The sequence below is a fragment of the Felis catus genome, chromosome C1 (genome assembly GCF_018350175.1).
Source record: "Felis catus isolate Fca126 chromosome C1, F.catus_Fca126_mat1.0, whole genome shotgun sequence".
In the NCBI taxonomy this organism is placed as follows: domain Eukaryota; kingdom Metazoa; phylum Chordata; class Mammalia; order Carnivora; family Felidae; genus Felis; species Felis catus.
In genome coordinates, this window is record NC_058375.1 from 212,142,853 (window position 1) to 212,158,320 (window position 15,468).

At 39.2% G+C, this 15,468-nt stretch overlaps 1 protein-coding gene across 18 annotated transcripts in view; it reads right to left on the minus strand.

Moving 5' to 3' along the window:
• The window catches only part of TRIP12 (thyroid hormone receptor interactor 12), a 140,117-nt gene that overhangs the window by 48,787 nt on the left and 75,862 nt on the right, over window positions 1-15,468 (minus strand). For all 18 annotated transcript variants that reach the window (XM_019838808.3, XM_019838807.3, XM_023259785.2 and 15 more), the window contains 3 exons: window positions 11,104-11,187; window positions 9,908-10,003; window positions 564-712 (listed from right to left, as the gene is read on the minus strand). In XM_019838808.3, the coding sequence (XP_019694367.1) occupies window positions 564-712; window positions 9,908-10,003; window positions 11,104-11,187 (329 nt within the window). The remainder of the gene's footprint in view (window positions 1-563; window positions 713-9,907; window positions 10,004-11,103; window positions 11,188-15,468) is intronic.

A 15,468-nucleotide genomic window follows, 5' to 3' on the forward strand; every position in this document is an offset into this window, starting at 1 on the left:
CTCTTCCTGTTGTTTTCCATTAAAAAGCTTAAGCGATTAAGATGTTAATAAAATTTTAAACATCAACTCACAACCGTGTTGAAAAGTCACCAGAAGATTTTTTTGTTTCTTTGATTTTTGCTTAACGTAACACCTAACCTGGAAGGATTCACGTGGTATTCTGGCTTGAATGCTCTGCCATTGCATACAATTATCAAACATGAAACCTTTGTGACCCACAAAGCCAGCCCACAAGCGAGCCATTTAGTACTGCGTATGTATCACCAGTTTAAAAGAGAAAGCGTGTCAATTTTGGCGCAGTAAGTCTAGGTCCTACCCGATGGGACAAACAACTGGAAATTGAAGACCAGTCATTTACGTATCAAGGATGGGTAACTACTTACAAAGAAGTAGTTGAGCAGATGTACTGATTCATTATTACCATCAGTCACGAGATCTCTAAGCATGAAGCCACAATCCGCTCTTAGTTCTACCGTATTTTAAAATTCACGATGACACTAATTGTGCTTTCACGGTAGCATCCAGAGAACAACTAAGGTAGAAAGAAGGGGGAAGTCTCTTACCAAAGCAGGAACGACACTCTTGACGGGAAACCCTCCCAGCGTCTCTTCATTTCCCATGACCAATAACTGACACATTTCGATAACCGCCTGGAGTTGCTGGCTTTCATCACTCGCCTGCAGTCCTTGCAGAAGCTGCTGGGCCTTAGAGCCTTCACAGGAAAGAAAATCGTCATTTTCAAACATGCAAGGAAACGGTTCCTAGGTATAAGGTGGGACTCTACGTGGTAGCTGGCTGCTTGTCGTCTTTGGATCCCCATGAAAGGCTGGATCTATTCCAGCGCTAACACAGGGTGCTGATACTTCAAGGCAGAATTAAATGAGTTGGATTTAGTCTACCTTAAAGTGATCTCACAGTATTTACAGATTTTTGTCTTTTAATTTTCCTTTTAAATCAGACAAGCTGACTGGCTCTTACTAGCTGAAACAAAAAAATGGTATCTGTGAAATGAATATAAATTGTTACCTTTAACGTGTATTTTTTTTTATAAAACCTGTTAAGTTTATTTATTTATTTTTAGAGACAGAGTGAGTGAGCGAGCGAGCAGGGGAGGGGCAGAGAGAAGGAGAGAGAGAGATCCCAAGCCGACTCCGTGCTGTCAGCGCAGCAAGGCCTGACGTGGGCCTTGATCCCACAGACCCCGAGATCATGACCTGAGCCAGAATCAAGAGCCAGACGCTTAACTGAGAGAGCCACCCAGGCGCCCGTGCGATGTCCTGTCTTAAAAGGAAATGCCGCATACCTCTAAAGACCTGGTCAGCATAAATGGAATCCAGGTTAACAGAGGGCAAGAAAATAAAGACAGACGGAGCAATGCATCTAAGGAAAGAGATTGCAGAGAATGAAGTAGTTCTAAAAACAGGAAAAGACTGGGTTTTTCACCTCCTCTCATTCCCAGTGCAGATGCTGCCATCAGAGTGCGAGAGAGTACTTTCACTTTTAAGGCTCAAATCCATTGCCCAAACAACTGAAAAACACTAAGATTCAGCCACCACAGAGAAAGACTTGTCAGTGAACTGGAAAACATACTCAAAAATAAAGTGTGTTTCAAATTTTCACGAACATCTTCCTACTTGTGAGCATGGTTAACTCGATTAATGCTAACTAAATTATAACTGATGCTACTTCAGGCCCCTTCTCTTCTTATACCTTTTCAAGCTGTTTGTGTATGGGATTTTTCCACTCCTGTATTATTAATGAAATGGCTTAGAAATGGCACACACTTGGAAACTGTCCAATGAATGTGGGATTCACATGAAAACCAAAGTTTCTTTAAAATTGAATTAAGTTACAGTGATCTTCCTGGATGGCACAGCCTTTCAAAGGGACACATGGTGATCCTTGAAAGATTTATTTTTCTCTATCGTGTAAGACTGTGGCTAGTGAACTGGACAACTATTACTGCCTACATAACTTTAGCGTAACTAAGAGTCAATCCAACAACAGACCGCAAGAAAGTCAAATTCATATGGCTTGCCATCTTTAAACTTTTCCAAATAACGTCAGTTCCAGTTAGAGCAGGCTAATCGTTTCTGAGTTGAAATGTGAAAGGCCAAACAAATGAATGGAAAGTAAACTAATGAAAACAAAGAATCCTCGGTGGCTTCTAGATTTGCTTTTCAAGGATGAAACAGCTCATGAAAGTATACGCTAATAGCACAACCACCCAAAATAGGAAAAACTGACACATGCCACTGGATGCCTTATCAACACACATGTCTTATCAACACTGGAGGTCTAGGACACAGATGATGTTAGCATGATCAAAATCATCAACAATAACCACTGAACCTTTAGGATGTTCCTAAAAACACCCTAAACCAAACCAAAAATGACAATAAAAAGCCAAAGCTATCGTTTATGCTCTGATCAATTTTGGTTTTAGAACCTCTTTGTACTCTTAAAAATTGCTGAAGAGCCCCAAAGCACTCTTGTTTATGTGGTTTATATCTGCTGATATTTATAAATATGTTTGGAATTAAAAGAGAAAATTTTTAACTATTTGTTAAATCATTACATATTAATATAAACAAAATTTGTGTGAAAACCACCCTACTTTCTAAAACAAAAAAATTCAGAGATGACTACGTTTTCTGTTGCAAATCATTTAAAGGTCAAGACTACAAAAAGAACACAACAAAACAAAAAAACAACTAGCAACAACAACAAAACCAGCGGTATGACCACCTCTGCATCTACTGTCAATCTGTGGCAACACTGTTTGAGATGAAGAATGTGGAGAACACGGGCCCCAGTTTTCACAAAGACTATTAAAAAGACATGTACTTACTGGTAAAGACAATACAGTTAATAACTTTGCTTAGCAAGGGCATCCTCACGTAAAAAAATGGAGTTATTTTACTAGGAGCCTATGGTACTGAAAACTACAGCGACTGTTCGTGCAGTCTGGAGCCACTGCTTTGATTTTTTCAATCAAGCACCGACACTTTTACCTACCACAGCTTTTGCACCATCAACATCAACAAAATTCAAACGTGAAACAAAGTAGAAGAGGCAAAACCTCAGCAATTATTACTAGAGTTCTGGCCTATGGATTCAACGTTAGGGTCTCAGGAACAGCCAGCAATCCACAGACGCACACTTTAAGAACCACCATCACAGATCAGGGTTGGTAGGCAAACATTTTTTATAAAGAGCCAGATATTAATATTTTCGGCTTTAGAAGCCATAGGGTCTCTGCTGCAACTATTCAACCCGAGCACAAAGGCAAAAAGAGACAATACGTAAACAGATAAGCATGGCTGTCTGTATTCCAATAAAACTTTACGTACACTAGAATCTGATGTTCATTGAATTTTCACGTGTCAGAAAATACTACTTTTGAAAGTTTTTCAGCCATTTAAAAATATAAACATCATTTTTATTAGTTCACAGACTCTATAAAACCAAGCAGGAGGCTGAATTTGGCCACTGGGCAGCAGTTTGCCAACTGCTGATATGGATGGAGAGAACCCATAGTACTGCTGGGAGTCACAGGAAGCTGATGTTTCCAACTGCATTGGTCCCACCGGACATGTGCTCAGTTCTAGAGCTGTGAAGAGGGCTAGGGATGAATCAGAAGTTTTGGTAAGACAGAACAAAACCTCGTGCATTCTCACGGTGCTCCAGAAGACAAAAGTCCCTACAGAGGGAGGAGGCCTGCTTCAAATATGTACAGTCGGTAGGCCCTACCCCCCAAGACATCAACAATATTTTCAAACTGCATAATGAATGAAGTCTCAGTCGACAGAGACCTGCAAGGTTCTCAATCAACACCGTGGGAGGGTTACAACATACAAACAGGGATGAGCCAGAGGTGTAACGAGTCATACAAAAATTGCAATTCTAGTCAAAACAAGCTAATGCCCTGAAGGGAACAAACTGATTAGCATCTGACCCTTAATATTTAAATACAGAAAAGGGGAAACCTTTACAGTAGAAAATCTCACTTGGGGTCTCTCCAGTTCTTCTATACAAAATGTCTAGCACATAAATAACTACTAGACACATGAAGAGGCAGGAAAATGTGACAGATAATCAAGAGAGAAAAAAATGGAAACCGACCAACATCATTAGAATTTGAAAACTTTTTTTTTTTTAACTTTTTTAATGTTTTAAATTCATTTCTGAGAAAGAGAGACAGAGTATGAGCGGGGGAGAACAGAGAAAGGGAGACACAGAATCTGAAGCAGGCTCCACGCTCTGAGCTGTCGGCACAGAGTATGACACGAGGCTTGAACTCACGAACCGTGAGATCATGACCTGAGCTGCTGTTGGACCCTTAACTGATGAGCCACCCAGGTGCCCCTAATTTGAAAAGTATTTTATGACACACATAACCAAAACTGCAAATATAACCAAAGATAGACAACATGAATAAGAATGTAAAGCATTTAATAGAAAACAAGAATCTACAAAACAAAATCAAGTTATCTGTCCAGAAGTGGAAGTATCTGAAATTAAAAACTCATTGGTGGGTTTACCAAAAGATTAAAGATTTCAGCAGAAAAAAGAATTAGTGAAATCTGAAAACTGATCAATAGAAAGTTTTCAAACTGGACAAAAGGGAAAAAAAATAATAAAGTAAAATAGAGCCAGAGAAACATGCTGGATGAAGCCCAAAGCTGAACATGTATGATCTTGATACTCCCAGAAGGAAAGAAAGAGGAATATATGAAGAGATCATGAGATAAGAGCAGTTATTTCATGAGATAATGGCCAAGAATTTTCCAAACTGATGAAAGGTATCAAACTCACAGCCTCAAATGCTCAGTCAAACCTAAGCAAATTAAAAATAAGTCACTAGGCTGAATACAAACTATTAAGAATTAATACTAATTTGAAAAAAACAAATCTTAAAAGCCAGAAGAAAAAAGACATTGCCTCGAAAGGGCACCAGTAAGACTTTTAAATAGCAACTATGGAAACCAGAAGACATTACAAAGTGCTAAATGAGAATTTTATAGCTGGGGAAAATATATTTTCAAAATTAAGGCAAATCAAGGATTTCTCAAAAGCAGAGAAAAAGCATTACTAGCAGTCATTCACCACATCAAAAAAAGTTCTTCAGGCTGAAGGGAAACTATTCTGATTAGAAGAGAGGAACTGTAGGAGGGAATTAAGAGCACTGAAAATGTATGTGGACAAAGGAATATGGATGATCTACAACAAAAATTAGGTCTTACTGTGTTTACTAACACATGTATAAGCATAACAAATTAAAACAACAGCATAGAGGATGGCAGGAGGTAAAAAGAGCAAAGGTGTTGTACTCCTTACATTGTCTGGGATGTGGTAAAGTATTAATATAAGGTTGGCTATAATAAACCAAGGACACGCATTAACATCTCTACAGTAACCACTAACCGAGGTCTACAAGGATATATACCTAAAAGGTTAGAAGAAAAAAAAAAAATGACACCACGTTGTTTGTTAAAGAAATACAAAAAGGTACAACTTCAAAAAAGGCTGATTTATAATAATCTATCCTAAAGATGACGCAGGAAAAAATACAAAAGCTGTGTTTTACTACTGCAATACAAGGAAGACTGGAAATGACCTGAATGTCCAACAGAGGATATGCTAAATAAACTTCAGCCCCACGGCGGAGCACTATGCAGCAGCTATAGAAAGTGAACCCCAAAATATTGTTAAGAGCAACATAAAGCGTATAAAGTTTACTACTCTTATCTTAAAAAGGCAGCGTGTGTGTGGAATAGAGAATATAAATTTGTTTTTGTTTTCTAAAGTAAATAACAGAAGGACAAGCCATAAAATTAACAAAGGTTATTTGTGTGGGAGGAGGAAGCAAGGCAAAGGGAATCACAAAAGATGATAAGACGTCTCTAAACATACCTTATTAATAATTTGACTTTTTAAAGCATGTGAACATCCCATAAGTATAAAATTGAAGTTAAAACTTAAAAGCAATCTCTAAGAGTTAAAAGCAACACAAAGCAAATGAACCAAACCAATGTGGCAGCCTGAATATAGAAGCAATCATTTCAAATTACTTTGAAATCCAAAAATCTGACCACAAAGTGAGTCCCAACAAACACCATAAGAAAAACCGTTCAAAAATTAAAACATTCTCATTCATATTACTTTTGGTGTTACACTGAAGTTTGTACTGTAGGAGAAAGTAAACAGAGGACTATGATATTATTACTGGGAACTGGAATTTGTGGCATGGGAGATACACGATAAAGGTAAATCTTGCAGCCCTAAAATTTGAATTGGCATTAAAAGTAGGAACTCCTTATTTTTATTTTAAAAGATAAAATACAATTCTTTTCTAGGTTTGTTCATTACAAGCATCCAATAACAAAGATCACCCAGGTATAAACGAACATACCTAGACTCTAGGTAATGGGCTCTAAATACTATTTCATGTAAAAGAAACCAGGGTGTTCTGAAAAAATCCCTAATTTCAGATATTTGGGGTGGGGGTGGTGCCTGACATATCAGAGAGGAAGGAAATTAACAAAAACTACTGGGATCAAATCAAAAAGATTCAGAAGCCAACCTAAAAAAGACGCCATTGCCCAATATGACAATTTAATCAGTAAAAATCACAGAAATGTCTAAAAACACGTCTGCACTTGACAGTGATATTTAAAACCACAATGGCACTTTGGAGGAAGCAAAAACCAACTACTTTCCAAACTGGTAAATAAAGGCGAGACAACCACTTTTCCTGTTACTCTTCTGTGTGGCAGAATAGAAGGGAGATACTCTTAATAGATTTCTACTTAAAAATCACCTCTTTTACTTCTAATAAATGAAGTCTGGTCATCAGATGTGAGGTACCATCATTTTATACTCCCTGTCATCTAGACACTGAGTTTTGATGGCAGAAGAGACAATCAGACTTTAAGGTACCTCCTCGTATTAGAACCCACTACCACTTCAGCAGTCTTTCCCACCAAGGGACTAAAGAAAGAATCAAACTTGAATCTGAAAAATCCTCTGGATCCAACTGCCAGTTTATAGAGAAACACACTGATGATATTCAACAGATGGAAACTTGACACCCATCAGACGGTAATTATTAAAGGAATCACTAGTTTAATTTTTTGGGTATGATAACGATAATCTGGGGGTGTGTATGTGTGTTTTAAGGGGCATTACCTTGAGCTACATGATAAAATGTTTATAGGTAATATTATATAATGTCTGGGATTCATTTCAAACAATGTGGGAGAAGGGATGTGGGCAAGGGTAAAGACAAAGACTGGCCGTGGAGTAGGCAGTGCTGAAGCTGGGTCACAGGCCTGGGGGGACACCACTTCTTTCTACTCTGGTTCTAATCTATGGCCCACATTAATTTCATATGCAATGGTCAACCCTTAATATGGGTTTGAGATACTTTACTCTTAATACTCTCAGGCAGCCCTGCAACATGTTTTCTTCCTAGCCTTCTCTAAGAAATAAATGAAGTGGCAAAATAAATGCATCAAATTTCTCTCAAGAGAAAAAAAAAAAAAGACAAAGAAGAAGAACTTAAACACACTAACTGATGGCAATGTACAGATCACATTTTGGTCCTGATTCAAACAAAAATTTTAACTGGATTTCTGAGAGGCCTAGAGCATTTGCACTCTAAACAGGCATTTAATAAAAGTAAGGATTCCTCTTCACAGGACCACAACACTGTCTAAAAACTTTTGTCCTTATAGTTACAAATTCAATGACATGCAAATGAAATGGTGCCTAGGACTGCCTGAAAAAGGATTTGAGAGAAAGGTTGAGGATGTAACTGAAACAACAGTTGCTGTGGACTGGTAATTGTTGATGGGTTCATGGTTCATGGAGGTTAGTCTACTACTATACCCTCAACTTTGGGGTGTATTTGATCATTTCTGTAATAAATATGTCCTTCCCCTTTCCTAAGGCCTTCAGTGGTTCCTAAGTACACGTACTGGGTTAAACCCCACACTGGCCCAAGGCCTGCCAAGCCCTACCTGACCTATCAAGTATCTACCCCTCATAGGGGCGCCTGGGTGGCGCAGTCGGTTAAGCGTCCGACTTCAACCAGGTCACGATCTCGCGGTCCGTGAGTTCGAGCCCCGCGTCGGGCTCTGGGCTGATGGCTCAGAGCCTGGAGCCTGTTTCCGATTCTGTGTCTTCCTCTCTCTCTCTGCCCCTCCCCCATTCATGCTCTGTCTCTCTCTGTCCCAAAAATAAATAAACGTTGAAAAAAAAAAAAGTATCTACCCCTCATAGATTTCATCTTTTATAGCTTAACTCGTTCCGCAGGCCCCTCCTGCTATGTCTCCAACATGCCAAGCTAATTCCCACCTCTGGTGGTGAACTTCATCTCCCCTCAGACCCGTGTGGGGCAGGCTTCCTCACTTAAGGATCCACAAACTCACCCTGCCTCGGAGAAGGTTTCTCTAACCAGCCTACTGATATCCTCTCACCAGCCAACTGACATCCTTGTTTTGTTCTGTTTTCCTTCACTGCACTGATGCTATCTGAAATTTTTCTATAGGACAGCTGTCTTCCTCATTGTCAGGGTCACCCTCTAGCATGGAAGCTCCATATGGGAAAAACTCTGTATATTATCCTGTTTATGATTCAGGACAATCCCCGTACCTAATAAATGACACTAAATCAAAATCCTCACTCAGAAGTTCGTGAGAACTTTGCAAAAGGGCACATTATCTGAGAGCTGAGTGTCAGGGCAGCAAAAGCAAAACCACACCAAACCCAAATACCAGCTGCTTCTTAAATTTCCTGTCAAATGCTAAGGCCAGAAACTTGAAAAGGACTTAAGTATAAATACACACATGTGAGCATATGTCCACACAGCGCATCAGGTTTAAAAAACAAAAAACAAAACAAAAAACACCTTAGAATACTTGATGGAAAATTCTATGAGCACTTATTAGTAAGGTCAGAGTTAATAGGTTTCAGTTAACACTTCAGAAATGTTAAAGTTAATCAAGACAAGTCTAAAAATAGCCTGCTGATTCTATGGAAAACATTATCAATGGAGTTATTAAAAAATACTTAAATGCAAATTTTGTTTAAGAAAGCTAAAGATAGTATGCTATACCAAAAGAATTTAACTGGATTTGTAATTATGCAAAAGTTATTCTTGTTACAAACTGCCACTTCAAGAGTCACTGTTTTGTCTACCATATATGACAAGATCTCTGGATTATAATATGTTAATTTGATTAAATGAGTCGAGCGACTCGTAATTCTGCTGAGAAATCTTTTCTCTAAGGCTCAGCTCTACGACTGACTGTCTCATGGATTAAATTTTATTATGCCACAAAAAAATTCAAGATTCAAACGTATGCAAATCATGCAATCAGATGCTATAATATAATCAATGCAATCATTTGAGATTCTTTACTATCCTAGAGTTAAACAAAGATCCAATCTTGCCATAAACTCTGGATGGTTTTCTAATGATTCCAATTCAGTAATCAAAAATAAAAGTACAAGGGGCGCCTGGGTGGCTCAGTCAGTTAAGCGTCCAACATCAGCTCAGGTCATGATCTCACGGTTTGTGGGTTCAAGCCCCACGTCGGGCTCTGTGCTGACAGCTCAGAGCCTGGAGCCTGCTTCTGATTCTGTATCTCCCTCTCTCTGCCCCTCCCCCGCTCACACTTGTGTGTACGTGTCTCTAACAAAAAATAAAAGTACAGAAGAACTTCGAGTTGATGTATTTAAAGGCAAGAATGCGCACAAACCCTATTTTTAAAAACAGGTTAACATTCGTGAAAAGCTCCTTACACGAAAGCCTCTTTACATCAATACATAAACAGTAAAAACAGCACTCAACTATTGAAGGTTTTGGAGGGGGAGGGCAAATTCAAAAGTATTCACTTACTAGCTCCGCTTCCAATTGTTCTATGGAAAAGCTGTGACATCCGAGGACCAAGAGGGCCAAACAGATGAGGGGGAAGACCCCTGGCCTCTAACAAAGCTAAAGAAAAAAGAAAGGCGGGAGGAATAATTGAATTATGAATGCAGTTGATCTTACCTAAAAATTTCAAGCAACTGATTCATCTCACATAACTGATTTAGACAATGTTACTTCCCATTTCTAACTTTAAGAGAAAGTACCTTAAACTTTCAAGATCATTCTTAAATATTAATATATAAGTTACCACACCCATGTGCCGCTCCACGGCAGGCATCTTAAGGTTTTATGGAGGTACTAAATATTAGTGCCAGAGGGGACTGTCTCAACTGATCCAAGAAAAACCCAGAGTACATATTTATTTTGAAAAAATTATAGGTTAAGTACCCTTGTGTTGTTTTCCCTGTAATATTATCTACCAATCAAACACTGGTCATGAGATCCTCTAAAAACATGAAAAATTATTTTTATAATGTCCGTAAAGAGAAAAAATGGAATCACAATACCTCTAGTCAAAAAGAGACTGCTGTAAAAGTTACTTTAGGAACTTAAAAGCGATCTGAAAGTGATTTATAAATGTTTCTTATAAGCCTCACACTGGGGATCTAGCATATAAACCAACTATCTGAAGACAATAAAAATACATACCCATCCACCTGTAAAGAGTGTATACATAATATAAGGTTGCTTCTTCAAAAGCACAACATTAAAATACCTGGTGTTTATGTATACACTTTGCATTCATTTTTAAATGCTGACCAAGAACACAAAAGAACAAACACGAAAAGCACCCCACTGGATGTATTATGTTATCAGGCACCATGCAGCAATATACTCAACTATCCCCTTTTCAAGATCTTTCTTAATTTATTACCAGCTACACAAGCAAACATAATAAAGAACAATTTAAAAACATAAAAAATAAACATACAAGATTTTGTTTAAACAATAAAACTAAAGAGTGAGACAGATCATCTTCCAAATCCAAATCATCACTAAATAAGCAGCTTTTTTTTTTTGGGGGGGGGGGGGGGGGGAAGTATAGGCATTGCTAGATTATGTTTAAATGAGCTTATCTGAATTAATTTCAACAAAGCACAGAAGTAACAGGCGGCATCTGGTAATGGCTTCTTGTTTCTTATAAGCTCATTAACCGTCTTTACCTTGTAATCGTCCCATCTCGGAATCATCGGATTCACTCTCCCCAGAGGTGGTCATGCCCACAGCCCCTGCAACAGAACTAGAAGCTTCAAAGGGAGGGAAAAAAGAAGGCGAGGGTTAGGAGAGGAATATTCACACTTATTATGCCTGGTTTATCTTAAAAAAAGAAAAAGAGTTTTACGGACTATAGTGAATCATGGCAATTAAATGTGTCTGCCCACTGCACACTCAACTGTTCTTCTAGATTTCATCCTGTAGCTTTTATGAACAAGATGGTTCAACTATCTTAGTGTTCAAGAAGCATAAAACTACAACCTTTACATCTCATTCATACACGGCTTTGACAGATTCCTCACGCCTTGTCCCGAACTCGCCTACCAAAAGTCCGCGAAGTTCATACTGCCAAAACCACTGTGGTATTTAATGGCTGGGCAATTAGTCACAGAACAGAAAGCAAAACTGACATTTGGGGGACATGTTCCGTGTAGATGAGTGTCTTCTTCGGTCTAACTTATTTCTGGACTGCAGCCTCGACACAATCCCTTACACGTTTTAAGGATGTGCAGATTACACGCTTATTTCCAGGACCAAATACTGAAGATACACATTAACTAACAGCCCAGCACTGAAATACAAAAGAGAGGACAGCTAGGATGTCAGAACAAGTGCAGAAAAACAAGAGCTCAGATTTAGAAGGATTCCACTCCCCAAAAAGCTAACCTGAACAATGATTCGGTCTAAGCAGAGAGGTGGAGTCTGTTACGAACCTGCCCTGATGAAACACTATAGTCCTGTAAAACCAGCGGTTGTTCTGTTCCTCCTCTCCATGTCCGCTGAGTCTTTAAGCAGTTTTTCTACACAATTAACCCATGTTATGACCACATTATCCACAATACCCTAAGCCCTGCACACTTGCCAGATGACGACAGGTCAGCCCAAAACAATGTTGCTGATTGTTAAAAGAAGCACAGAGATAACATGTGAATTTACAGAGCTTTTCTGAAAAGATGCTAACATACCAGCCACCAAGCGTGGATTTCTTAGTTTTCTTCACACCTCATTAAGTATCTCCTATGATTTCACTGGGATTTTTAGAAAATTCATCAAAAAATGGGTGATTTAAGAACAAGAGTTCTCAAACTGCGGCCCACGGGCCAAATTCGATCCAGCACATCATTCCGTCAATAAAATTTTATTAAAACACAACCAAACTCATTCTTTAACAAGTTGCCTGTGTCTGCTTTCAGTCTACAACCACAGAGCTGGGTAGTTCCAACAGAGCTGATATAAAGCCTAAAATATCAACTGTCTGGCCCTTCACCAGAAAGGTTAGCAACCCCATGGTTTATAGTTACAGGCGAACCAGAAATGCTAATATAAAAGCGTATCAGAGCTTGACAAAATGCATACTTTGGATGAAGAAAAAAGAGTAACGACACTCTCTAATGCCACCTACACATGGCATGTATAAAATGCTCACCATACGCAGGCTGTGTCTGTTTCCTCACAACCATACAAGAGGGTATCGTGAGCTTTTTCACACATGTGAGCAAACTAAGGCCTTGTAACTTGGAGTGCACTTGCCCGAGGTCAGACAGCTAACGATGGAGCACAGATGCGAGCACAAGTGGTCTGACTCTTCATAGGCTGTTCTCAAGTACTGCATTCTATTGCCCCCCTGAATATATTCTGCAGTACTGATTTTTTTATTCCAGTACAGCTGCTTCTTCATATTCAACAGAAATCTTGTTAACAAATAATGTTATTATATTTTTTTGATTTTTTTAAATGTTTCTTTATTTTTGAGAGAGAGAGAGAGAGAGAGAGAGAGAGAGAGAGAGAGAGAGAGACAGACAGACAGACAGAGACAGAGTATAAGCAGAAGAGGAGCAGAGAGAAGGAGACACAGAATCTGAAGCAGGTTCCGGGCTCTGAGCTGTCAATACGGAGCCTGGTGTGGGGCTCGAACTCACGAACTGTGAGATCGTGACCTGAGCCGAAGTCGGGACGCTTAACTGACTGAGCCACCCAGGCGCCCCAACAAATACTGCTAGTAAGGTCCCAATTATGACTTCATTTGTTAAAGTGACTCTTATGCTTGCTTTTAAACTTTTCCAAGTATGTGGAGAGCAAACAAAAAGCTTTGACAAATGATTTTTTTAATTTTTTTTTTAATGTTTATTTTTGAGACAGAGAGAGACAGAGCATGAACGGGGGAGGGTCAGAGAGAGAGGGAGACACAGACCCTGAAACAGGCTTCAGGCTCCGAGCGGTCAGCACAGAGCCCAGCGCAGGGCTCGAACTCACAGACCGCGAGATCAAAGTCGGACGCTTAACCGACTGAGCCACCCAGGCGCCCCATGAGGTAGATTTTTTTAATGTACATTCTGGTACCACACCTTTAAGGAAAAAAAAAAACCCAAAAATTCACTTGGGAAGGTAATGCTGGTTTTTTTAGTTTCTGTATTAGAGGGTCACCATAAGAAGAGGCAAGGGTATTCTGATTTTTCATGGAAGTGGAGGGCCTGTTTTAACAGAAATCAGTCACTGAACCCAAAGGAAAAAAGATCCTTTGCCAGCCCACTGAAGGCAAGTATCAAGCATTAGGGTACTAAAGTGCCCTGTGAGAATCACAAAGTTAGATAACCAGTCTGTGAGTAGCAGGTCTGTAAAGTCATGCAGGCAAGGAAGTGTCATCAACCAACAGTCAATGACAAAGTTCTTTAGTCGAGGCGTCAAACCTCCTTGGGCAACATGCACAAGATCTCTCCTGATACAAATATAAAAACAAGACCATCAAGCAGAGAAAATGTGATGCCAGATTGTAAGAGGTGTCCATCTTTTTTTGCTGACGTTTACACCAGTTATCTCCCCCATCTACTCTTATCTCTCCCATCTTCACAGCACCTCGAAAGACAGTTTCTAATACACAGCTGAACGAAAACAATGGAAAAAATATTGTTTAAATTCGAACACAAGAAATTTATCCCAGAACTCCATGGTTTTACACTTTAACTGATAAAGCCTCTTATGCAGAAAGAAGTGATAAAATATTAGAAAGCTGACAGAGTTCAATTTTACTGGACAGGAACTCCAAGGGTTCACCAGATACCTAAGTACAAGAAGCAACGGGAAGATGTTTTTCTGGAGCGTAATGAAAACTTTTGAGGAGAACCAAAACAGTCACTGTCAGTAATGTAATTCTGCCTTATTATAGGCCCTGGTATCAGGTGATACGGAAGCAATCTAACTTTTAGTGATTCTAAACAAAATTAGGAAGATAAAAACTTAAAACACTGGGTTGCTTTCTTTTTACAAAATGACCCTGTTTATTTCTTGTGAAATTAAGATTCTCAATGCAAAATCAGGTGCCAGGACATGGGCTATTTTTCCTTGCCATCTGATTGCTTTGCAGGTGTAAGGAAGAGTATTTCTCACTGTGGTGTCTCTAGTATTTGCAAGACTTCACCAGCACTATGAAAAGGTACACAGTTCTGATAAAGTCAAAAACGAGACCCCCCAACTCGTGGGCAAGCATGGAGAACACTTAACTTTCAACTCCAAGAGCTGGCATCTCTTCCACAAAGAGCCAAGAAGTTGTGCTCCATAGAACATTATGTTTCAAGGTGACCGAGCAGGCACACTCTTGTGAACAAATGTTCTTAAGAGTCAACAACACTGGCAAAGTCAGGGTGATATGAACAAGTTTGCCCAAGAGGAAGCAACGTTTTCTTACTACACATGTAAAAAGAAGTAAGTTTATTTTACTGATTTCATTAAAATAGATCAGAAAGATGGGATCTCTATAAATAAGTAACACTGGGGATAAAAAACCACACCAAAAACACTGAAGAGATTAAACCAATCTCCTTAAATGAGTAAAAACATTATTTCAAAATAAATGTTTCCAATAAACGGCGTCTTCTACCAACTGTCTAAGAGCTTCCTGATAACGGATGCTTCACGAAAGATGCTCTACGTTACCATCATGGATTTATATTCTGCGCTAACTTAGAGGGTTTTATTTTTCCTTGAATTCCAATTTTGCATACTGAGAAACTAAAGCACATTGCACTGAAGACTTAAAGCTAATAAGGAATCTGCCTCTTTCCGCAGCACTACTGTGGTGAGCTGGCAGAGAAAGTATTCCTGCAGGATCCATAAGGCATCCTGCTTCCAAAATAAAATTAACTAGTGCTGCTCAAACACCAGTCAGCGTGCCACATGCATCTTTTACAGAAACTTGGAAAACACCTAGATCACACTGTGACTGCAAGTAAGAACGACAATGAACACAAGCCTTCGGGGGGCAGTCGTACCCACCTAATCCCTTGAAGGTTTGTTTTATCCTCTTAGGTATACATGCC